Source organism: Heterodontus francisci, chromosome 4 (genome assembly GCF_036365525.1).
Source record: "Heterodontus francisci isolate sHetFra1 chromosome 4, sHetFra1.hap1, whole genome shotgun sequence".
Lineage (NCBI taxonomy): Eukaryota > Metazoa > Chordata > Chondrichthyes > Heterodontiformes > Heterodontidae > Heterodontus > Heterodontus francisci.
The window spans coordinates 118192100-118216801 of NC_090374.1; the positions used below are offsets into that span (position 1 = coordinate 118192100).

A 24702-nucleotide genomic window follows, 5' to 3' on the forward strand; every position below is an offset into this window, starting at 1 on the left:
GTTTTCTAAAAATTTATCCCATTTGACATGGTGGTGGTGATACACTGCACAAAGGAGAGTGTCCTCAGTGTGAAGACAGGACTTGGTCTCCACAAGGACTCCTGCCAATACTGTCATGGATAAGTGCATCTGTGACAGGTAGGTTGGGGAGGACAAGGTCAAGTAAGTTTTTCCCTTGTGTTAGTTTTCTTACCACCTGCTGCAGGCCCAATTTAGCAGCTATGTCCTTCAGGACTTGGCCTGCTTGGTCAGTAATGGTGCTACCAAACCATTCGTTGTGATGGACATTAAAGTCCCAAACCCAGAGTACATTCTGTACCCTTCCATCCCTCGGTGCTTCTTCCAATTGGTGGTCAAAATGGAGGAGTACTGAATCATCAGCTGAGACAGGGCAGTAGGTGTTTTTTTTGTTTTTTAAAATTTTTTATGGGATATGGGCATCACTGGCAAGGCCAGAATTTGTTGCCCATCCCTAATTGCCCTTGACAATTAGTGGCTTGCTAGGCCATTTCAGAGCTAGTTAAGAGTCAACCACATTGCTGTGGATTTGGAGTCACATGTAGGCCAGACCAGGTAAGGATGGCATATTTCATTCCCTAAAGGACATGACTGAACCAGATGGGTTTTACAACAATTGATGACAGTTTCAGGATACGATTACTGAGATTAGCTTTCAATTCCAAATTTTTATTAATTACGTGAATTTAAATTCCACCAGCTACCATGGTGGGATTTGAAACAATGTCCCTAAAGCATTAGCCTGAGTCTCTAGATTACTAGTTCAGTAACATTACCACTACACCATCATTTCCCTCCAATCAGTAAGCGGCTTCCTTGTCCATCTTTAACCTGATGCTGTGAGACTTCATGGTATCTGGCATCAATGTTAAGGCTTCTCAACTATATACCACTGTGCTGCATATCCTGACAGGGCTGTCCTGCCAGTGAGACAGAACGTAACGAGGAATGGTGAGGGAGGAGTCTCGGGCATTGTCTGAAAGGAATGATTCTGTGAGTATGATTATGCCAGGCTGTTGTCTGACTAGTCTGTGGGACAGTCTCCCAATGTTGGCACAGGCGTTTTATAAGTATATTAAGGGCAAGAGGATAATCAGGGAGAGAGTAGGGCTCATTAGGGACCAAAGTGGCAATCTGTGTGTGGAGCCGGAGGACATAGGTGAGGTTTTAAATGATTACTTTTCACTATGGAGAAGGACAATGGAGGTGTAGAGATCAGGGAGGGGGACTGTGATATACTTGAACAAATTAGCATTGAAAGGGAGGAAGTATTACCAGTTTTAGTGGGCTTAAAAGTGGATAAATTCCCAGGCCCAGATGAGTCACAGAGTTATACAGCACAGAAACAGGCCCTTTGGCCCATCATGTCTATGCCGGCCATCAAGCACCTAACTACTCTAGTCCCATTTTCCAGCATTTGGCCCGTAGCCTTGTATGCTATGGCATTTCAAGTGCTCATCTAAATACTTCTTAAACGTTGTGAGGGTTCCTGCCTCTACCACCCCTTCAGTCAGTGTATTCCAGATTCCAACCACCCTCTGAGTGAAAAACTATTTCCTCAAATCCCCTCTAAACCTCCTGCCCCTTACCTTAAATCTATGCCCCCTGCTTATTGACCCCTCCGCTAAGGGAAAAAGTCTCTTCCTATCTAACCTATCAATGCCCCTCATAATTTTGTATACCTCAATCATGTCCCCCGTCATCCTTCTCTGTTCTAAGGAAAACAACCCTAGCCTTTTCAGTCTCCCTGCATAGCTGAAATGTTCCAGCCCAGGCAGCATCCTGGTGAATCTCCTCTGCACCCTCTCGAGTGCAATCACATCCTTCCTGTAGTGTGGTGCCCAGAACTGTACACAGTACTCCAGCTGTGGCCTAACTAGCATTTTTTACAGCTCCATCATAACCTCTCTGCTCTTATAGTCTGTGCCTCGGCTAATAAAGGCAAGTATCCCAGATGCCTTCCTAACCACCTTATCTACCTGTGCTGCTGCCTTCAGTGATCTATGGACAAGTACACCAAGGTCCCTCTGACCCTCTGTACTTCCTAGGGTCCTACCATCCATTGTAAATTCCCTTGCCTTGTTAGTCCTCCCAAAATGCATCACCTCACATTTCTCAGGATTAAATTCCATTTGCCACTGCTCCGCCCATCTTACCAGCCCATCTATATCGTCCTGTAATCTAAGGCTTTCCTCCTCACTATTTACGACACCACCAATTTTCGTGTCATCTGCCAACTTACTTATCATAACTCCTATACTCACGTCTAAATCATTATTGTACACTACAAACAGCAAGGGTCCCGGGACCGATCCCTGTGATACACCACTGGTCACAGGCTTCGACTCGCAAAAACAACTCTCAACCATTACCCTCTGTTTCCTGCCACTAAGCCAATTTTGGATCCAATTTGTCAAATTGCCCTGGATCCCATGGGCTCTTACCTTTTTAACCAATCTCCCATGCGGGACCTTATCAAAAACCTTACTGAAGTCCATGTAGACTACATCAACTGCTTTACCGTCATCTACACATTTAGTCACCTCCTCGCAAAATTCAATCAAGTTAGTTAGACATGATCTCTCCCTGACAAAGCCGTGCTGACTATCCCTGATTATTCCCTGCCTCTCCAAGTGGAGATTAATTCTGTCCCTCAGAATTTTTTCTAATAGTTTCCTTACCATGATGTTAGACTCACCGGCTTTTAATTACCTAATCTATCCCTGCTACCCGTCTTGAATAATGGTACCACATTCGCTGTCCTCCAGTCCTCTGGCACCTCTCCCGTGACCAGAGAGGATCTGATGTATCTGGGAAAAGTACTGCAAGACTGTTTCTTACAAATTACTGGTGAAGACATTAAGATGATAACTGTGGACAGTTTTCCCTTACTTCTCTTTTGAGAATGAGACTCAATTGTGGGTGGGGAGTGGAAGGAGACGCAGTAGTGGAAAGGGGTAGGAGGTTGTTAATTGGACATGTTTCTCCCATTTTTTTGTGGGGCTATGTCCTGCACCATGGACACCTGAAATATGTCCAATGCCATTTTGGTTTCGGAAGAAATTCAAGTGTTGCTGGTGGCGCCCTACACGGGAGTTTGATCTGGTGTAGATGTCAATGAAGGTTTTAATGCCTGTTTAAAGATCTGACTGTAATGATCAATGAAAGTGGTTTCCTTTGAGCTTCGTGACATTTTACAAGGCTGTATAAAGCCAAAACCCTGCTACATGCATTCCTGAAGAGAGAAAGTGAAGTTCAAACTGTTCTTGGAAGGATTTGTGATAATATTTGTAATCAGATAAATTATTCATTTTGTTCTGAACCTCAATAGACATTTATCTTGATTTGATTAAGCTCAATTCACACTTCTAATATCAAAATATAACAATTATGAAGAACATTGATTTAGCTGTTCTGGAAAATTGCCTGAAAATTTACCTGAGAACATTGTTTGGAAGGACGGCACACCAGTGTGAAAGAAAAAAATGTTTCGCCAATTCTGTTTGTTCTGTGAATTTTTGATTATTGCAGCATGAAGAATTTTCGGGATGATAAGAGGCACTTGAAAAGAAAAATTACAGTTGTTCACTGTACATTGTTCTTAAAGGAATGTTATTCTATTTGTAATTGTTATCTATTTCTTATGCCTTATTTTATTTCAAATTTGTAAATACTGTTGTCAGTTTTATCATGTATGGTTCTGCCCTTTAAAATGAACATAAAAGATCCCATGACATCATTCAAAGAGCAGGGCAGGCTTCCCTATGTCCTGATTATGTTGATACCTCAACCAACATCACTAAAACAGATTATCCGGTTATAAATCTCATTGCTGTTTGTGAGGCTTTAATGTGTGCAAATTGGCTGTCACATTTCCCAACATTACAACAATGACTACATTTCAAAAGTACTTAATTGACTGTAAAGTGCTTTGGGATGTCTTGAGACGATGAAAAGTTACCATCAAGCCAGGAGACCAACCCTGGTTCAATGAAGAGTGCAGGTCGGCATGCCAGGAGCAGCACCAGGCATAACTCAAAATGAGGTGTTAACCTGGTGAAGCTACAACACAGGACTACTTGCATGCCAAACTGCGTAAGCATCATGCTATGGACAGAGCTAAGCGGTCCTATAACCAACGGATCAGATGTAACCTCTACAGTCCTGCCACATCCAGCGGTGAATGGTGGTGGACAATTAAAAAACTAACTGGAGGAGGTGGTTCCACAAATATCCCCATCCTCAATGATGAGGGAGACCAGCATATCAGTGCGAAAGATAAGGCTGAAGCATTTTCAACAATCTTCAGCCAGAAGTGCCAAGTTGATGATCCGTCTTGGCCTCCTCCTGAAGTCCCCAGCATCATAGATGCCAGACTTCAGCCAATTCAATTCACTCGGCGTGATATCAAGAAATGACTTAAGGCACTGGATACTGCAAAGGCCATGGGCCCTGACAATATTCCGGCAATAGTACTGAAGACCTGCGCTCCAGAACTTGCCGCGCCCCTAGCCAAGCTGTTCCAGTACAGCTACAACACTGGCATGCACCTGGCAATGTGGAAAATTGCCCAGGTATGTCCTGTACAGAAAAAGCAGGACACGTCCAACCCGGCCAATTCCTGCCCCATCAGTCTACTCTCAAGCATAAGTAAAGTGATGGAAGGTGTCATCGACAGTGCTATCAAGTGGCACTTGCTTAGCAATAACCTGCTCAGTGACGCTCAGTTTGGGTTCCGCCAGGGCCACTCAGCTCCTGACCTCATTACAGCCTTGGTTCAAACATGGACCAAATAGCTGAACTCAAGAGGTGAGGTGAGAGTGACTGCCCTTGATATCAAGGCATCAAGGAACCCACCAAAACTGAAGTCAATGGGTATCAGGGGGAAAACACTTTGCTAGTTGGAGTCATACCTAGCGCAAAGGAAGATCGTTGTGGTTGTTGGAGGTCAATCATTTCAGCACCAGGACATCACTGCAGGAGTTCCTCAAGGTAGTGTCCTAGGCACAACCATCTTCAGCTGCTTCATCAATGACCTCCCTTCAATCATAAGGTCAGAAGTGGAGATGTTTGTTGATGATTGCACAATGTTCAGCACCAGTTGCGACTCCTCAGAAACTGAAGCAGTTCGTGTAGAAATGCAGCAAGACCTGGACAATATCAAGGCTTGGGTGATAAGTGGCAAGTAACATTCGCGCCACACAAGTGCCAGGCAATTACCATCTCCCCTTCACATTCAATAGCATTATGATCGCTGAATCCCCCACTATCAAAATCCTAGGGGTTACGATTGACCAGAAACTGAACTGGAGCAGCCATATAATTACTTTGGCTACAAGAGCAGGTCAGAGGCTTGGAATCCTGCGGCGAGTAACTCACTTCTTGACTCCCCAAAGATTATCCACCATCTACAAGGCACAAGTCAGGAGTGTGATGGAATACTCTCCACTTGCCTGGATGGGTGCAGCTCCTACAACACTCAAGAAGCTCGACACCATCCAAGACAAAGCAGCCCTCTTGATTGGCACCCCATACATAACCTTCAACATTCACTGCCTCTACCACCGATGCACAGTGGCAGCATTGTGTACCATCACCAAGATGCACTGCAGCAACGCACCAAGGCTCCTTAAACAGCACCTCCTAACCCGCAACCTCCACCAACTAGAAGGACAAGGGCAGCAAATGCATGATAACACCACCACCTGCAAGTTTCCCTCCAAGTCACACACCATCCTTTTCTTCTTCTTCTTTGGCCTCCTTGTCTCAAGAGACAATGGGTGAGTGCCTGGAGGTGGTCAGTGGTTTGTGAAACGGTTCCTGGAGTAGCTATGAAGGCCAATTCTAGAGTGACAGACTCTTCCATAGGTGCTGCAGATAAAATTGGTTGCCGGGGCTGTTACACAGTTGGCTCTCTCCTTGCGCTTCTGTCTTCTTTCCTGCCAACAGCTAAGTCTCTTCGACTCGCCACTCTTTAGCCCTGCCTTTAGGGCTGTCCGCCAGCTCTGGCGATCACTGGCAACTGACTCCCACGACTTGTCATCAATGTCACAGGGCTTCATGTCGCGTTTGCAGACGTCTTTAAAGCGGAGACATGGACGGCCGGTGGGTCTGATACCAGTGACGAGCTCGCTGTAAAATGTGTCCTTGGGGATCCTGCCATCTTCCATGCAGCTCACATGGCCAAGCCACCTCAAGCGCCGCTGGCTCAGTATGGTGTATATGCTGGTGTTGTTGGCCGCCTCGAGGACTTCTGCGTTGAAGATACGTTCCTGCCACCTGATGCCAAGGATTCTCCGGAGGCAGCGAAGATGGAATGATTTGAGATGTCGCTCTTGGCTGTCATACATTGTCCAGGCCTCGCTGCCGTAGAGCAAGGTACTGAGGACACAGGCTTGATACACTCGGACTTTTGTGTTCTGTGTCAGTGCGCCATTTTCCCACACTCTCTTGGCCAGTCTGGACATAGCAGCGGATGCCTTTCCAATGCACTTGTTGTTTTCTGCATCGAGTGACAGGTTACTGGTGATAGTTGAGCCTAGTCAGGTGAACTCTTGAACCACTTCCAGAGCATGGTCACCGATATTGATGGATGGAGCATTTCTGACGTCCTGTTCCATGATGTTCGTTTTCTTGAGGCTGATGGTTAGGCCAAATTCGTTGCAGGCAGCCGCAATCTTGTTGATGAGTCTCTGCAGACACTCTTCTGTGTGGGATGTTAATGCAGTATCATCAACAAAGAGGAGTTCCCTTACTTGAAACTATATCGCCGTTCCTTCACTGTTGCTGGGTCAAAATCTTTGAACTCCCTTCCTAACAGCACTGTGGGTGTACCTACCTCACATGGACTGCAGCAGTTCAAGAAGTCAGCTCACCACCACCTTCTCAAGGGCAATTAGGGATGGGCAATAAATGGCTGGCCTAGCCAGCGACACCCACATCCCATGAATGAATGAATAAACAAAATACATAAATTGAAGTTTTTTTTGTCAGCCCACATTTCCAATAAAAGCTGTGGAAGGCAGAGCTAGCTAAGTTTTTGGAAGAGGCTGGCTGAGCCACTCAAGATTTCTTTTGTACAGATCAGTGAAACAGGGTTTCATGCACCAGCTTGCAAAAATATCTTCCCAGCAAAGTTGGTAACTGCTGACTTAGTGCTGTGGAAAATCCAAACAAAATTGCTTTTACAGAATCCAAAGCTGCATTCAGCATTCCGAAACTAGGTTCTGAATCGTTCCTGAGATGTAGGCTTATGCTTTTTAGAATTGAATTGACTGCCTAGTATAAAAGGTTGCGTCAAAGAGTCATTCTGCAGAGAAGGAGTCATTCCAAATAGTTTGATGACATATTTTATGAATTAATACTCATGGTAGAGAGCTTTGCATGACAGCAGCAAGTATACATAGAAGTAAGAAGCAGTTACCATATGGAATTAGTCCATTCGGCTCAGCAGGTTCCTGTTGGAGTTTACCTGTCTTGCAGGGAAATAGCTCTAATTACATTTACCTACCCTGTTCTCATATTCCTTCGACCTTCATCCACCTATCCAATCTAATCTTGATTGTTGACATAGGGCTGATTTTTGTTGGGAAGAGTCAAGTCCCGCCACCCAGGCTGAAAGGGGGAGCTGACCCCACTCTGGCGGACAGTGGGCCCCTGGGTTGGCATTTTGCTGGCAGTGGTCAGTTAGCAGGCCGCAGCCGGAGCCACCGTCCAATTGAGGACTGTGGCCCACCCTCCCCAGAGCTACCGGCCCAATTAGAATGCCGACAGCTCAGCATCCTTGGCAGCCCCACTGCTAGCAGTTACCACTGCGGAGGCTGCATCCTGAAGGAGAGGGCGCATCAATGCCCAGGTGTCTTTGAAGACGGCTGAGCTTTTTTGGGGAAGTCAGGGCCTGGCGACTAGTTGGGGGGCAGGGTGTTATTATGGCGGCAGTGCCTTGGGTGTGGGGTTGGCCATTGCTGCTCGGGGCCTCTCCGTGGGCCATGGCACTCCCATTAACGAGGGTTCCCCTGGAAATCTGCTGGGAGACCTGCCGGTCTCCCTATATGACGGTGGCCTCTCCTGACACCCGTAAAAATGCCAGCGGGGGCAGAAGGTAGCCCTTAATTGGGCAATTAATTGATGACCTAAGGGAATATTTTATGTTAGTACTCGTGGTGGAGAGCTTTGCATGGCAGGAGCCCCCCTCCCAATGCCTTCCCCCGCCATATTGCCAGCCCTCCTACTGCCCAGCCTGTCTCCAAAGGGCTGTTAAAATTCAGCCCATAGTTTCCTGAAAGTGAATTCCATAGCTTCATAGTTCTGTGTGAACAGGTTTCTCCTACTCTCTGTTCTAAATCTATTACATTTAGTCTTATATCTACCGCTTTTTGTTCTTGATCCGTAAATACTGCAAACAATCTGCTTCTATTTACTCTGTTCCATTCTTTCATAATGTAAAGCACTTCTCTCATATTGTGTTCTTAAAAATACCCAATTTTTAAAATCTTCCATCATATTTATTGTTACGACCAGGTGAGAAAGGTGTGCAGGAGTCTTTTACTGTCTTCACCTGGTCTTATTGTAACAGGGTTTGATTTTTAAACACATTGTGTTTTGAGCTTCCCCTTTGGTGAATCCTTGTTCACCACTTTCCAATTATAAGGCAAAAAAATGAGCACACCAGGTTTTCTTAGGTTTAAAGAAGAAAAGTGAAATTTATTAAACTTACTTAAATTCTAATTCAGTTAACGCCTACGGATACACGCCATGTCCCACGCTAGCATGCATACACGATACACACATGCAAATACAGACAGAAAAGAGAAGAAAAATAAAATGGAGAGTTTGAGGCAATCTCTGAAGAGGGTTTTTTTTTACTGTGCTTCAAGCTCACTGCAGGGTCCTTGATTGTAGGTGGTCTTGCTTTTCATTGGGGCCCAGTATTCTTCTTAAACCTTGTTCACTGTGGGAGACTTTTCTTTTTTGGGGTTCATGTGTCTTCAATGGTTTCCGAAACTGGTGAGAGCAAGATAAGAGCAGACAGGAGAGAGGTCTTTTCCAGTCCAGGAGAAAAGAGCTTCCTGAGTTTTAACCCTGTGGCCAGTTCAAATTCAAAAAACTCCAACAGTCAGCCAGTCATGTGAGTAAACTGGTCTGACCATGTCTGTTTGTGTATTCGGCCATCTTAGTAGTTAACCTGGAATGCTTCAATGTCTGGTAATCAAAAGTCCATTGTGGATTAAATTGGAGCAGGAAATAGCCCCTTTGTCCTTTGAAGTACTGTTTGTTGATATGCTAATGTCTCTGTCCTATCAAAGTCTCGAATTGTTTTTAAAGCAAGTTTTTTCTTCACCAACAACAGTTTAAAATCAATGTTCATGTGGCAAAATTAATTTTACTCATTCTTGGCTTGCCTGACATTATATTTTATCATACCAGGCAGCATCATGAACCCTTTTGGCCAGGGTGGTCAGGCAACCCTACATGATTTCCCCAATATGCACTCCCCTTATGCCACAAATGGCAATTCATAAAATTTACCTTAATAGATTGGTGTTGCAGATACTGTCATAGTGTTGAGCTTGAACACTACCTCCTACCAGGCATGATCCACTGCCATCTTGTGGGGAAAGTGCCCTGGAGAAAAATACAGGACAAATCCACCTCACGCAGTAGTGCATCCACTTCCCCAGGCATCAAATGAAGTAAAGTGCTTTTACCATTTGCCCAAGGCTGTTTCATGCATCAACATTGTTTACCTTCACATGTTTTTTTTTTGCTACTTTTTTTGTTTCTTCCCCGTGCCAGCTTTAGAAAAGCTGACAAATATTTAAAATTATATTTTCAACTTTCCCCTTCTGTGTGTTTGTAAGAGGCTGCATTCCTTTTAGTTTTTCTAGCGGAGCTTAAAAGTTTTTCCAGTATGCCCTACCCTTCTACCCCCTCCCATTACTATACTCCGTTCCTAGGCCTATGCAGCAAAACACATTATTACTGTTTATAAGATCTAACCCCATGAACTTGGAGTGGCCAGATATGTGTGCTACTCACACATGATATGCTCCAGGAGCACCTGTCCTACCAACATTGTGACGAGACTACAAAACTAATCCTATTACCACCTATAGTTTCTCACAAAAGGACTATTTCTGACATAATCTCTGACACAATTTACATAGCTGTTTGCAAAGCAAATTTAGGACTTTTAAAAATTCTCCGTACAGTTTTCTAAACAGCTGAATGTCTCATGAGTTATTGCAGCATCTGCTTGTCCTTTTATGTGAGTGAATTAGAAACCCATATATTGTGCAGGTCAATATCATTCAGTGGCGATTTTGTTCAGTTCTACAAAAATGTTCATGTCAAGTTTAAATTATATTATTCAGACTTGGGCTGTAATGTGCAATTGTACTACATTATTGCTGTAAGGACAAGCATCAGCTCTGATATTTCAAATACAGGTTCCAGCTGCCCATTTGTTAACAGCTTCAGTGATGTCTGCTCCAGCTGCTTTGGCAGTTGCCAAACTGTTCTGGCCTGAAACAGAAACTCCTAAGATATCAACTAAGTCTAACCTCAAGTTGGACAGAGGGTAAGTTTCATTGCTTTCTTCATTGCTATGTGAAGATGAAAATCATAAAATGCATCGGGTATACGGTACTTCTGAAAACAATAATAATGAAAGGGAAAAAAATACTAAGCGCCAAATCTTGCTGGAACTGGTTTAGTTCAACTTCTTCCAGCACTCTTCAACTTGAATATAATTTGTGTCGTAACTGGCAAACTGATAATGCCGGAGCAGGGGCAATGGGGCATTTGGGACCTTGGTGAACAAGTGGACCAATGGTATATCCCCTTAACCAATAAGATTTAAGGATTGAGAAAGAAACAGAGGAATGACAGAGAAGGAAAGTGATTTAGAGTCAAATCAGGTTCAGAAAGAGAAGAAAAAAAGAGGAAAAGAGTGGATTGAGAGAGAAGAGACATATAGGAAAAGCAAGAAAAAATTGAAAAATTTTAAATTTTGTGTTTTTTAAATCTCAAACAATTTACTATGTGCAGCTGGAATGAATCTCAACAGTTTAATTTGTTCCCTTTCTGGGCTGGAGAGATTGATTGACTTTGTATTAACAATGATCATGTCACTAAAATGGCACTTGTGCTGTTAATTATTAGCCCTAACTTTCTGCAGTGAGTTTAATGGGCAATTAATGTGAAAATCCAGCAAGTCCTGCAGAATAATTGGGAGGTTAAGGACAAGATACTGCTTGTATGAGGCAAACAGTGGAATAGCATAAATTGACCAAAGAGTTCTGGAGATCCGTGAATCACGGCATATCTCTTCTTCCCCTGAAGCTGCTGGCGAAATTTGCACATTAATAATGGTGCCCATCATGAACTCGCTGTTATTTTTCCAGTGAGTTTTGGCTCTAAGAATAACTGTCATTATACACAATTCATACAGTATGCAATGCATACAATGTTATACATTAAGTTTAACTGCCATTATACACAATGGTCTTACGCATGATTTCTTTTTTGTTCTGTAGTAAAGCAAGGAACATAATAGAAGCTGTTTTTTGTTCTGCAGTGAAGCGAGCAACATAATAGAAGCTGCCTGCATTGGAGCTGGTACTTCAATCAATTTGGTGGCAAACATTGCTGTTAACCTTATTGCGTTTCTGGCACTTCTGGCTTTTCTTAATGCTGTGCTTTCCTGGTTGGGAAACATGTTTGATGAGCCTCGGCTCAGCTTTGAGGTAATTTTCATTTTTTATATTTTTATATCATCTCTTCTTTAAGGCAGGGGAATGGGATTGAAGGAATTGCTCTTTCAGAGAGCCAGTGCGGACAGGATAGGCCAAATGGCCTCCTTCTGCGCTGTTACAATTCTGTGATTCTTGAGGAAGTTTATGTTCCTGAAGGGCTGAATTCTGTATCTAGAACCTAATTTGTATTTTCAAAACACACATTATTATTTTCAGAATAAAAATGACCAATTGAACTGGATAAATTACCACCATTATGAAATGGGCATTCATTCTAAATTCAGTTTGGTGATGCAGTGTTCAGATATTTATCGGATATTTAGGCCAAAACCTTCAATCTGTGTCCCTTGGTCCTTGTACCATTTGTTAATAGTATTACGACTGAGGGGAGAGAAATGCACTATCTTTTCTAGTTCCACTTCTCCACAGGTCACAACATATATTGAAATATTTACCCAGTTACCAATACGGTCAATCATATACTCTACTCCTTATCTCGGAATAAAATACACCAACCAGGTTTCTTTAATAAACAACAAAATTATCAGTTTATTATCAAACAAGACTTATCCAGTAAAGAAGCAAAGCATTAACACACAGATTGAAATATGAAAGTTCCCTTTTTAAATGGCTACGTTTGCTGACAATGCATCCACTAGGTGGCATAGCACTGGCATATGTGCAACTGCAGCCTCTTCCACCGAAACGTCACAGTCTGCAACATTTCAGGCAATTGCCAGGATTAAAGATGTTGCTGCTCAATTTATCACAAAAAACAAATTCAACCCAAAAATCCCCTCAATAGCTGCCATTGCCACCTCCATTCCTCCCCCAACAGTCTCCCACTTCCTCCTGCCATTGTGCTTCTCCTTGCTGCTCCCTCCTGCGCCCATCTTCTCACCACTGGCTCCCCGCAGCCTTCCCTTAGCCAGTTGTTCCGGCCTCGCTGCTCCCCCCCCACCCCCCCCCCCCCGCCTTCAACTGCTCGTGCCCAGCTTTCCCCCCCTGTTCTCCGGCCGCTTGCTCCCCACTTCCCCCCCGCCCTCAGTCGCTTGCTGCAAACCTCGGCACTGCTCCTCTACCCCTCCCCTCGGCTGATCATACCCCACTCCTCGCTTCCCATCCCCCCAACCCGCTCTCCAACCGCTCGCTTCCCGCTCCCCCACGCCCGCAGCAGCTTGCTTCAGGCTGTGCCACTTCCCTCCTCTTGGCCACTTGCTCCCACGTTCGATTGTTCTCCGCCATGCTGCTTGAAGAAGCAAGGTGGGCTGCGAGTGGTGACGGGGCAATGTAGGAGTGAGTGGCCGAGAGGAGGGAAGCAGCACGGCCTGGAGCTAGTGGCTGAAGGGAAGCGAAGAGCGAGCAGCCGGAGAGTGGGGTGGGGGTGGGAAGCGAGGAGCGGGGAATGATCAATGCAGGGAAGTGGGGGGGAGCAGTGGCGAGGTCTGGGTCTGGAGCGAGCAGCTGAGGGGGGGAACATTCAGTTGGGAAAAGGAGGGGGAGAAAGCATCGAGGGTGGGAGCGAATGGCTGAGAGGGGGGAAGTAGTGGGGGCCTGGAGCGAATGGCTGAGGGGTGGAGGGGTTAGTGGGGTGGGAGCGTGTAGCTGGGGGATGGGGAAGCTGACGGGGGAGCGAGTGGTTGAGGGAAGGCGTGGCAGTGATCGAATGGGTGAAGTAGCGATTGACGCAGGGATGGTGGGAGGGAGCGGGGTACTGTTTGGGTGTTTGGAGATGGGTGAATGGAGACAGTTATTAAGGCGTAAGACTGTCATTGCATGGTGACATCATGTGCGTGCATGCTTGCATTCATACTGGCAGGCTGGCAAATGTTCGCACGGATTGATGACGTTCGGATCGCTCTGCACATGTTCTGCATTGTCAGGAGTCACTTTGTTTTTAAATACCAGTCCGTAAACTCACACACACACACTGAAAAAAATAAAGAAATTCTCTCTGCATAGGCCTTTTACAAAAAAAACCAAAAGAATACTTTGGCCAAATACTTGCTAATTCTTGAAGAAAAAGAGAAGATATTGAAGGATGTCAATTGTCCCTCTTGGTCTGGCCTCAAGATATACAGAGATGGGTCACTGGGATCTTTTCTGGAGCAGTTTGTTCTGGAGATGTCGAGAATTCGTCTGGTAGGCTTTCCAGGAGAAATGTAGCATTAGGGGTTTCAGTTATCACAGTCTGGATTTGCAGGGTATTTTTCAAAGAGATAGAGAAAGAGATGAGCTGGGTGTTTCTCCTTTGGCAGGTTGATCTCCAACTGCTTTCAACAATAGTCCATACCCCAACTGAACCAAAACAATATCCCAAAAGCGAAACCCCAAACAGCAAGTCAGAACCTCCTGACCCTCATATAACTTGACACGTCACTTCTCTGTAAACATCTCCCACAAGTCACCCAGGTTTCTGTTGGTTATCGAGCTTAAGGCATGTGATCCGTTGAAGGTTTGCTTTCAAACAACACCTCTCAGTGACCCTTGTAAAAACATCCATGGAGTCTTTTCAGTTTTCCCAAATAAGCCTATCTTCATAATTCTACACACAAATCCTCAAAAATATATTATAAAAAAAGAAGCACTTTCATAACAATGGAAACAGTTTTTTCCTTGTCTAACTTATCTAAGCCTGTCAAAATCTTGAACAATTCTATTAAATCTCCCCACAATCTCCTTTGTTCGAAGGAGAACAAACCCAACTGTTCCAACCTAAATAAAAGCAAAATACTGCGGATGCTGGAAATCTGAAATAAAAACAAGAAATGCTGGAACCACTCAGCAGGTCTGGCAGCATCTGTGGAAAGAGAAGCAGAGTTAACGTTTCAGGTCAGTGACCCTTCATCGGAACTAAAATCCTCCATATCTGGAACCATTCAGGTAAATCTCCTCTGCACCCTCTCAAGGGCCCTCACATCCTTCGTGAAAATGTGGTGATGAGAAATGGATGTAATACTCCAGTTGAGACTTAACCAGAGCTTTATAAAGGTTTAGCATAACTTCCCGGCTTTTGTACTCAATTGTACTTAATGACTCTTATCGACATGAATGAAATAACAAAGGATTATGGAGACAGATGGAGTCATGGCCAAACCAAAATTGAATAGGTGTGAAATAGCACCATGTTAACAGAATGGTGCCCATTCAAACATCAATCAATAGCCATGGTTTTCATATCCTGGCCCATTATGTGGTCAGGAGAAAGGGCCATGTGTCTCCTAATAGAAACTCCAATGCGATGGATTTTTACCTTAAAAAGGTAACCCTCTGGAGCGAGGGGAAGAACAAGCCAACACCTTCAGAACAGTCCAGCCAAAGACTGTGCAGGATATCCAGCCAAGCAAGAAGAAGCCTACTGAACAAGAACTGAACAACCACTACAGCAGAGATATCACAAAGTGACTTTAAGACTCTTCATCTGTGAAGGTAACAACACCCATACCACCAGTTTTGTCCAGAGTGGTAACCACTAGCACTCTACAAAATCTCAACAAGTTCAAGGCAATACCCAGGCTTGCACCTTTAAAAGAGTCTTTCCACCTAAGAAGATTCAACAGGTTTACTGTAAACCACAAAAATTTACCTCATTTTGGATTTTAAACCTTTCCCTCTATCTATTTATTCTTGTCTTTGTGTGTGTGTGAGTGAATGTGTGTGTGTGGTGAGGTTTCAACTATTTTGGGAATTGTGTAAAAATAGTTATCTTTTTTTAACCTATGAGAAAACCTGTCATTTGTCAGCTTATTTAACCCGAAAGATATTCAGGGGCTAACGCATCATTTTTTATCAAAACACAATTGCGGTCTGTTGGGAGGTGAACAGTGGGTACCACCCACATCCCTTTCCACGCGTCCGTAACAATATGATGGGCTGGATTTTAGCAGCCCGCCGCTGGAATCAGACGTCATGGAGCCACCGCAGTTGCAAATGTGGTGGCTCATTTGCATTGGTGCGGCAGCCACACGCCCCCCTCAATCACGCAGAGGGGGCGGGCTGAATGACATTACAAATGGCATCAGGTGACAAATGGTCAGGTGCTGGCACCATATTTAAAGGGAAGTCAGCCCTGCATCACTTACATTGCTGAAGTTTCAACGCTCTGTCTGAAGCTTTAAACGGTCCAATCAAGACAACCATCAACAACAACATCCCTGCTGCATAGAAAGATGTCAGAAGCAAGATCCAGGGTGTCCCTACGGTTCAGCAATGCCCCCCTTCTCATTCTCCTCCAGGCTGCGCGGGCAAGGCGGGAGGTCATTTTTCCCAACGATGGCAAGAAGAGGCCCTCCCACCTGACCAAGTAAGACTAGTTGGAGATTGCAGAGGAGGTTAGCTGCCGTGGGGTCACCTACCGCGACTAGACCCAGTGTCGCAAGAGGATGAATGATCTCATTTGCTCGACAAAGGTAAGTGGCGCATTTTTTTTGGGGCCCCATCTGACCCAGGATTGCCTGCACAGATTGGCACATGGGTGCCACTGCTGTGTCAAACACAGGGATGCCGGGTGGGGAGGATTGATGCCACATGGGTGTCTGAATGTGTGAAACAGTCAATCCTTCATGTGCACCCTGGAGCATGGCACTTACATGACAGGCTGAGTCTGTTTGACACACTGACTGTCACCCACCTTTTATTTTAGCGCCCCAATTGTGCAAAGCGCCATGTAGATATATGTCAATGTTTAACATGTGGATCTTTGCTCTTCCAGGCAAAGAGTGAGCATAATGTAAGGGAGTCCTCCGGGACTGGAGGAGAGATGCCAGACCTCTGACCACTGACCCAGGCTGAGGAAGAGACCCTCGAAATACAAGGTGGTCATTTAGGACGTCCAATTTCAGAAGTGGAGCTTGGTTTCTGTGGTGGACATTAATCTCTTTGACAAACGTAATGATTATTCAAAACATTTCCTTTGTCGACACAATGCTATCATATTATTGATATGTACTCTAGTGAACCTAAAACTGTGCTCTTCACATTATACCTTGCTGCAAGGTGGCATCAGAGCCCCAGAGAATACCAACACCTCTGAGGTGGAGACGACCTCAGAGGAAGCAGCGTCCCATGACACTCCCGCACCTTCAACCAGTGTAGAGGCACTCACCTCGGTGGGAATGTGTTCGGCTCTAGAGTCTGGGTCACAAGCTGGTGAGAGCACCACGCACACACCTGAGCAGCTGACTAAGGCTGAGTCAGCCGAGGCCTCTGACAGTCGGAGGACTGTGGACGGCCAGGCCCATGCTGAGCCCGAGGTTGATGATGACCCTCTGGTGTTGACAGCACAGGGCAGGGACAGGTAAGACAACATCTGGCAGAAATGCCACAGGCCAAGCACAGCCATGAGCGGACGATGGGGGAGTCCATCAAGGCGATGGCAGCTGCCATGTTCTGGGCAAATGATCGCATGTCTTCCTCCATGGAGAGGATGGCGACCTTCATGGAAAGCCACATCCCATAGATGCGTGCTGATCTGCAAACCCTCGCCTCGGCCATGAGCTGGATGCAGCAGTGGCTAGGTGAGAGAGGGACCAGGGGCCTGGACACTGTTTCTGCACCTGGTCCTTCTCAGGAGAGCAGCAAGGTTCCCACGAGCCTTGAGAGGGAGGAGGAGAGACAGCCGTCCATATTTGGGGTCTCCCCTCAGGGCGATTCCAATGTGGACACTGGCCTCAGCCCCTCCGCCGGTGAGTCCAGCTCCAGTAGCCACAACGCCTGAGGAGACCCCTGCACTGGTGCAGGAAGCCCTCAGGCAGCCGGGGCCCTCCAGGTCTTGTGCGCCCAGAGGACTACTGCCCAAGTCATCCAAAGCCAAAGGGCGTCCTGATTAACAGCCTGCCTCCAGTCAAGCTGCTAGCGCACGGGTTGCACAGAAAAAGAGCACCCGCAAGTAGCTAAAAAAGGTAAAATGACATATATGAGTTTTAACAGGTGCAACATATATGTTCTGTTAACTTATCATTAAATGCGTTTGTCTAACAGGTGTCTCTTTTCTACTGTGTTAATGACGCATGCCAGCATGTGCCGACTATCTCCTCCTGGAACAATGCCAATGTATGGAAAAACATCATCGCCATGCCATTATGCATGGTGAATGCACTACACGGGTGCAGTCTCATGGGCAATGGCTCAGTCATCTTCTGCCAGTAATAGTGATGACACAGATGTCACAGATGCAGGAGACTGCCTGCCAGATGCAGCACAGTGATGTGTGAGATGGGGAACATATTCTATTCCTCATAGATAGTGGAAGCGTTCAGCAATAAGACGTTGCCAAGCATCCCTTGCTCTTTGCTCGCCCTGTCTGCGATGCCTCCATGATCTCCGTCCTCCCATGCACATATGCTGCTCACCTCTGTATCCTCATCGTGCAAGCATGTCTCCTGCTTGAGTCTCTACTTTTCCTGCAAGGTCTCCCTCTGGATTACAAAGTTGTGCAGAGCACATCACACAGCAACGATGTGCGCTACCCTTTCTGGTGAGTACTGTAGGGCTCCACCTGACGTGTAGGCCGCAGAGGCACATCTTGAGCATGCCGATGGCCTACTCGATGGTGGCTCATGTTGAGCCTTGGCAGGCGTTATATGTCTCCTCTGCATCACTGGCGGTGTTTCTCACCAGCATCAGGAATCATGTCTGCAAGGGGTTGGTTGCCCTAGTCCCCAAGAAGCCACCCCTGGATCTGAGACGGTGCAGTGAAGAGCATTGGCACCTGGGAGTGGTGCAAAATACATGAGTCATGGCAACTGTCTGGAAAGCGATCACACACTTGCATGGAGCATTTACTGCGGTCACATACCAGCTGCAGGTTGAGTGAGTAGAAGCCCTTTCTATTCAGAAAAGCGGCTGGTTATTCGACAGGAGCCTTGATGGCCACATGCGTGCAGTCGATGAACCCTTGCACCTGTGGGACTCCCGCGATGGCCCCAAATCTGATGGCCCTTTGGGATTGGCTCTAAGGATCTGTCCTGAAGCACACATATCTAGCAGCCCTCGTGTACAAGGCATCGGTCAGCTTTTTGATACAGCTGTGGACTGGTGACTGAAATGCCACACAGGTCGCTGGTGCGTTCCTGGAATGATGCGGAGGCGCAGAGGGTAAGAGCTGTGGTGACTTTGAGGCCCACAGGCATAGAGTCTCCATCAAACCCCATTGGCTGCAGCTCGTCATTCAGCAGGGCATCGGGAAGCGTTGCCGCCTCTGTGGATATCTGCAGCCGCCTCTGACACTGGCGATCTGAAGTGCAGGTATGTCATGCAGGGCCTGTAGTCGTCTCTGACGTCGAAAGCACCTTGGTGGCTGCTGCTGTTCCCTTCCATGAACTTCCACGTGGGCTGTGCCTGCCTGTTGGTTCTGCCTCCAGCAGATATAGCTCCTCACAGCACTTGGATCAAGAGAGACAGGATGGACCAGCCCTATCTGAATGCTGAAGGTGAACTCGGTGCCTTTAGTGGATCAATGGCACCTATCAGTGCAGACAGTGATGTACATTGGTGCTTCAGCTGCGTTCCATCATCACCTATATGGTATGGTATGACATCACCCATACTAGCTTTGCATGAAAGCGGGGCAGCATGAACACGGTCATGTTACTGATGTTGTGAGGATGCAACCATGTGCCACATGACCTTCGACCCAAGACCATTTTTGGCTCATACCCCGCACAGAAGGGGTCATGGAGTGCTATTGCTCCTCCCTCCACCAAACAGCGTTTGCCGAGTGCAGGGTCAACCCCCTTCACCATCACGCCAAATGCAAGCATGCGCAGAGTGACCCCCTTTATGGTAGAAGGGCATGGTGTCCTTCCCTTATCTAATGCAATGTAATGTTCCGGTAATCGGCGATCCCCCACCCACCTTCCTAATTTCATGCAGAGTAATGTCCCAGTCATCGGAGACCCCCATTCACCTCCCTGATTTCATGCAGAGTTATGTCTCGGTATTCAGAGACCCCCACCTACCTCCCTGATTTCATGCAGAGTAATGTCCCTGTCATTGGAGACCCCTACCCACTTCCCTGATTTCATGCAGAGTAATGATCCTGTCATCGGAGACCCCGCCCGTCCACCTTCGCTTGCTTCGTTGCCACCAGCTTTTCACGGACGTGAACAGGAAGGCACGTGAGTGCTGCATGTCCGAATAAAGATTGAAACCTGCTGCCTGAATTGCTACAGCCAGTATGGTAAGTTTAATGTGGGTCCCGTCACCAAGTGGCAGGGCGGCCGCAACGAGGCCTCACTGCTGCCGCCGAGATCGGTATGGGGCCTGCCAGCATCGGGGTCGGTGGTGGGCCTCTGCCGTACCGATCTTCATTGCCCCCCGCTGCCATTTCCGGTAGCAGAGGGCCTTTAAAATCCAACCCAATGTATCTGAATCAAGGCCATGCTCTGTGTTGACCTTGATCACCTTCTTGTTCATATTCAATGCAATTAATAAGCAACATTATGCAGCACACAGTAAACCACAACAACACAAAAGATTGCTTGTCCAGATTAATTCAGGCACCTGAAGCGTTTCTTTAGAATCCCTATGGTCTGCTCAAATACAGACCCGATGGCACCAAGACTCTCATGGTATCAGTGTTCCTTGGGGAGGTCACTGGGATCTGATCCAGCGCCAGCAACCATATCTATGGAGGGTAGCCTTGGTTACTAGTCAACCCTCCAGATACCTGCCTTTGGATGATGGTGGGATCATGGATTGTCTTAAAACAAAGAAATATTGGAAGCTGAAACAAAAACAGAAAATGCTGTAAATACTCAGCAATTAAGGCAACACTGTGGAGAGAGAAACAGTCTTAAAGTTTCAGGTTGATGACATTTCATCAGAAATATTGGACGTTCCTTGGATAGTGAGCATTCACATGCATCACACACACCAGCTGCACATTCACAAAATGACACCCTATCCTATTGAGAAAGTTGGTGGCATTCTTGGGGCACTTAAGGGTCTGCAATGCCAAATGCTATCAATGGTGCCTAAACAGCTTGGCATTCTTAACAGAGATAAAGGGGAATGCCAAAGAGAAGATTATGTTCTTCTGTGATGAATGCACTGAGAGGAAAAATTGATGGTACACAGCATCAGAATCAACACTGTATCTATTAGTAAAGCTGGAATGTAAAAATCATCAAAGGATATGAGCAGCAAGATTTTAGCAATCAAACAATCTTTGAGAAGGTGGCCTTTACCAAGAGTTGTGCCTTGCTAATGCAATTTAACACATAATAATTCCTCCTTTATGCAGGCATTGGGTAGGCAGGCCACAGAAACCAAAATTAGGACAGTGTAACATTACTTAAATACTATTTCATTCAAGATTGGGGATTGCCGTGAACGCTGTAAGCCACCCACATCGTGAGCAAAAGAAAATCGTGACTTTTATGGGAAGGATTTGGCACTAGTTTTCCACATTTTCCTTTTTCTGGCATAAATAGCTGGTAAATGGGAAGAAAATCTGAAGCTTATAGTTTAGTTTAGTGATACAGCACTGAAACAGGCCCTTCGGCCCACCGAGTCTGTGCCGACCATCAACCACCCATTTATACTAATCCTACCCTAATTCCATATTCCTACCACATCCCCACCTGTCCCTATATTTCCCTACCACCTACTTATACTAGGGGCAACTTATAATGGCCAATTAACCTATCACCCTGCAAGTCTTTGGCATGTGGGAGGAAACCGGAGCACCCGGAGGAAACCCACACAGACACAGGGAGAACTTGCAAACTCTACACAGGCAGTACCCAGAATTGAACCCAGGTCGCTGGAGCTGTGAGGCTGCGGTGCTAACCACTGCACCACTGTGCTGCCCTTGCATGTTACTTGCATGTTGTTTGACAACTTACAGAAAAAACTCAAGGTTACTACTCTGTGTCTACTTACATAGATGTATAAACTGGTGCTGCAGACCGCAGTACCCTGCTTTCCTATCAACCACTTCCTGGCCCTTTATTTAATTGCTGTTATTTCTACAAGTCACCATCATCAATCTTGTCATTCATATCCCCCACTTCCTTCTTCCCGCATTTCTCTACATGACGTGTCTCATGATCTGTTACCTCATGAATTACTACTCTTCTGTTGATCTCTTTCCCGGTCATTGTCCCAAGTTTGAATCCCTCTTTGGAAGGGCCCTTGACTTCACTCTGCTCTAACACACTGTCGCAGCTGCTGCTGGCTTCATCCCCCTCACTGACCTCATCTTAGTCACTTAGTATAGAAACATAGAAATACTTAAGGCAACAGAAGAACTTAAGAAATAGGAGCAGGAGTAAACCATAACGGCCCCTCAAGCCTGCTCCGCCATTCAATACGATCATGGCTGATCTTCTGCGTCAACTGCACTTTCCTGCCCATTCCCCATATCCCTTGATTCCATGAGAGATCAAAAATCTGTCTATCTCAACCTTAAATATATTTAACGATGGAGCATCCACAACCTTCTGGGATAGAGAATTCTTAAGATTCACAACCAGTTGAGTGAAGAAATTCCTCCTCATCTCAGTTCTATATGATGAGCCCCTTATCATAAGACTGTGCCCGCATGTTCTAGATTCCACAGCCAGGGGAAACAACCTTTCAGTGTCTACCCTGTCAAGCACCTTCATAATCTTGTCTGTTTTAATAAGATCAACTTTCATTCTTCGAAACTTCAGAGTATAGGCCCAACTTACTTAGCCTATCATCATAGGGAAATCCTCTTATCCCAATCTGGTGAGCCTTCACTGTACCACCACCAAGGCAAGTATATCGTTCCTTAGATATGGCGACCAAAACTACACTCTGTACTCCAGGTGTGTTGTCACCAAAGCCCTGTATAATTGTTCCAAGATTTCCTTATTCTAGTACTGTAATCCCCTTCCAATAAATGTCAACATGCAATTTGCCTTTGTATTGCTTGCAGTACCTGAATCCTAACTTTCTGTGTTCCTTGTACGAGTACACCCAAGTCACTCTGAACATCAACATTTAGAAGTTTCATGCCCTCTAAAAGGTATTCTGCTTTCTATTCTTAGTACCGAAGTAAATCCTCATGCTTACCCACATTATACTCCATCTGCTTCCTTGTTTCCTACTCACTTAACCTGTCTATATCTCTTTGCACACTCTTTCTGTCTTCCTCACAGCTTACATTCCCACCTAACTTTGTATCGTTAGCACAGTTGGATTCATTATTCTTGGTCTGTTTGTCTTAGCATGCTAGGCCCCCACCTGCCAAGAATGAGGCACATTAATTTTTGTCATGAACATTGATTTTAAACTGTTACTGGAGTGAAGAAAGGACTTGTTAAACAGATCAACCTTAGCTGGAAAAGACATTTGCATATTAACAGACAGTATTTGGAAGGACAAAGCAGCCATTCCCTGACACACTGAACCCACAATGGACTTTTGATCACCAGACGTTGAAAATGGGGGAGCTCGCATTCCAGGTTGACTGCTAAGATGGCTGAATTCACAAACAGACATGGTCAACCAGCTAGTTACATGACTAACCTGATGGGCAATTTGAGCTTTTTGAATTTGTACAAACAGTTTGGGCAGAAAGCAGAATGCCCCTGGACTGAGAAGATCTCTCCTGGCTGGCTTGCCACAGAATCTCCTGTCTGTCTGCTCCCATCTCTTTCTCACAAGCCTTTGAATCCACTGAAGACACATGAACCCCAAGAGAGAAAAGTCTCCTACAGCGCACAAGGTTTAAGAAGAATACTGGGCCCCAGTGAAAAGCAAGATCAACCTACAATCAAGGACTCTACAGTGAGCTCGAAGAACCGTAACAACAGCTCTTCAAATATTGCCTTAAACCTTTCCACTTTATTTTTCTTTGCTCTTTTCTGTCTCTATTTGCATGTGTGTATCGCGCATATGCATGCTAGCGTAGGCGCGTCGTGTATCCGTTGGCGTCAACTGAATTAGAATTTAAGTTTAATAAATTTAAACTTTTCTCCTTTAAACCTAAGAAAGACTGTTTGTGCTGGTTTCTTTGCCTTATAATTGGAAAGCGGTGAACAATGATTCACCAAGGGGGAGCTGAAAACACAGTGTGTTTAAAAATAAATCCTGTTATGGTAAGACCAGGTGAAGGCAGAGAGGGACCCCTAGTCACCTTTCTCACCTGGTCGTAACAGTCTAATTCATTCATATAGATTGCAAATAGCTGAGGTCCCAGCATTGATCCTTGTGGCAATCCACTAGTGACAGTCTACCGACTTGGAAATGCCTCATTTATCCCGACTCTTTGCTTCCTGTCCTTTAACCAATCCTCCATTCATGCTCATATATTACCCCCAAAATCCATGAGCCCTTATCTTGCGTGTTAACTTTTTGTGTGGCATCTTATCGAATGGCTTTTGGAAATTCAAGTATGCTACATCCACTATCTACCTTGCTGGTTACATTCTCAAAAACTCTAATAAATTTGTCAAACATGATTTCCCTTTCATAAAACTCTGTCTGATCATACTATGATTTTCCAAATGCATTGTTAAGACTTCCTTAATAACATTCCAGCATTTCCTGACGACTGATGTCTGGACTGTAGTTCCTTGTTTTCTCTCTTCCTCTCTTGAATAGAGGTGCTACATTTGCTGACTTCCAATCCGCTTTTACCATTCTAGAATCTAGGGAATTATGGAAAATCATAACCGGTACATCCACTATCTCTGCAGCTACCTCTTTTAGAACTCTTGGATGTAGGCCATCAGGTCCTGGGGATTTGTCAGCTTTTAGTTCCTTAGGTTTCTCCAGTACTTTTTCTCTGTTGATATTAATTACCTTAAGTTCCTCACTCTTATTAGCCCTTTGGTTACTCTCTATTTCTGGTGTGTAATTTGTGTCTTCTACTGTGAAGACAGACACAATATATTGGTTCAAAATCCCTGCCATTTCCTCATTCCCCGTGATAATTTCTCCTCTCTCTGCCCCT

General features: G+C 45.5%; 1 protein-coding gene across 1 annotated transcript in view; it reads left to right on the forward strand.

Annotated features, from left to right (window-relative positions):
• The window catches only part of LOC137368706 (solute carrier family 28 member 3-like), a 266723-nt gene that overhangs the window by 215842 nt on the left and 26179 nt on the right, over positions 1-24702 (forward strand). Inside the window, exons 12-13 of the mRNA XM_068028876.1 lie at positions 10467-10597; positions 11597-11765. Of these exons, the coding sequence (XP_067884977.1) occupies positions 10467-10597; positions 11597-11765 (300 nt within the window). The remainder of the gene's footprint in view (positions 1-10466; positions 10598-11596; positions 11766-24702) is intronic.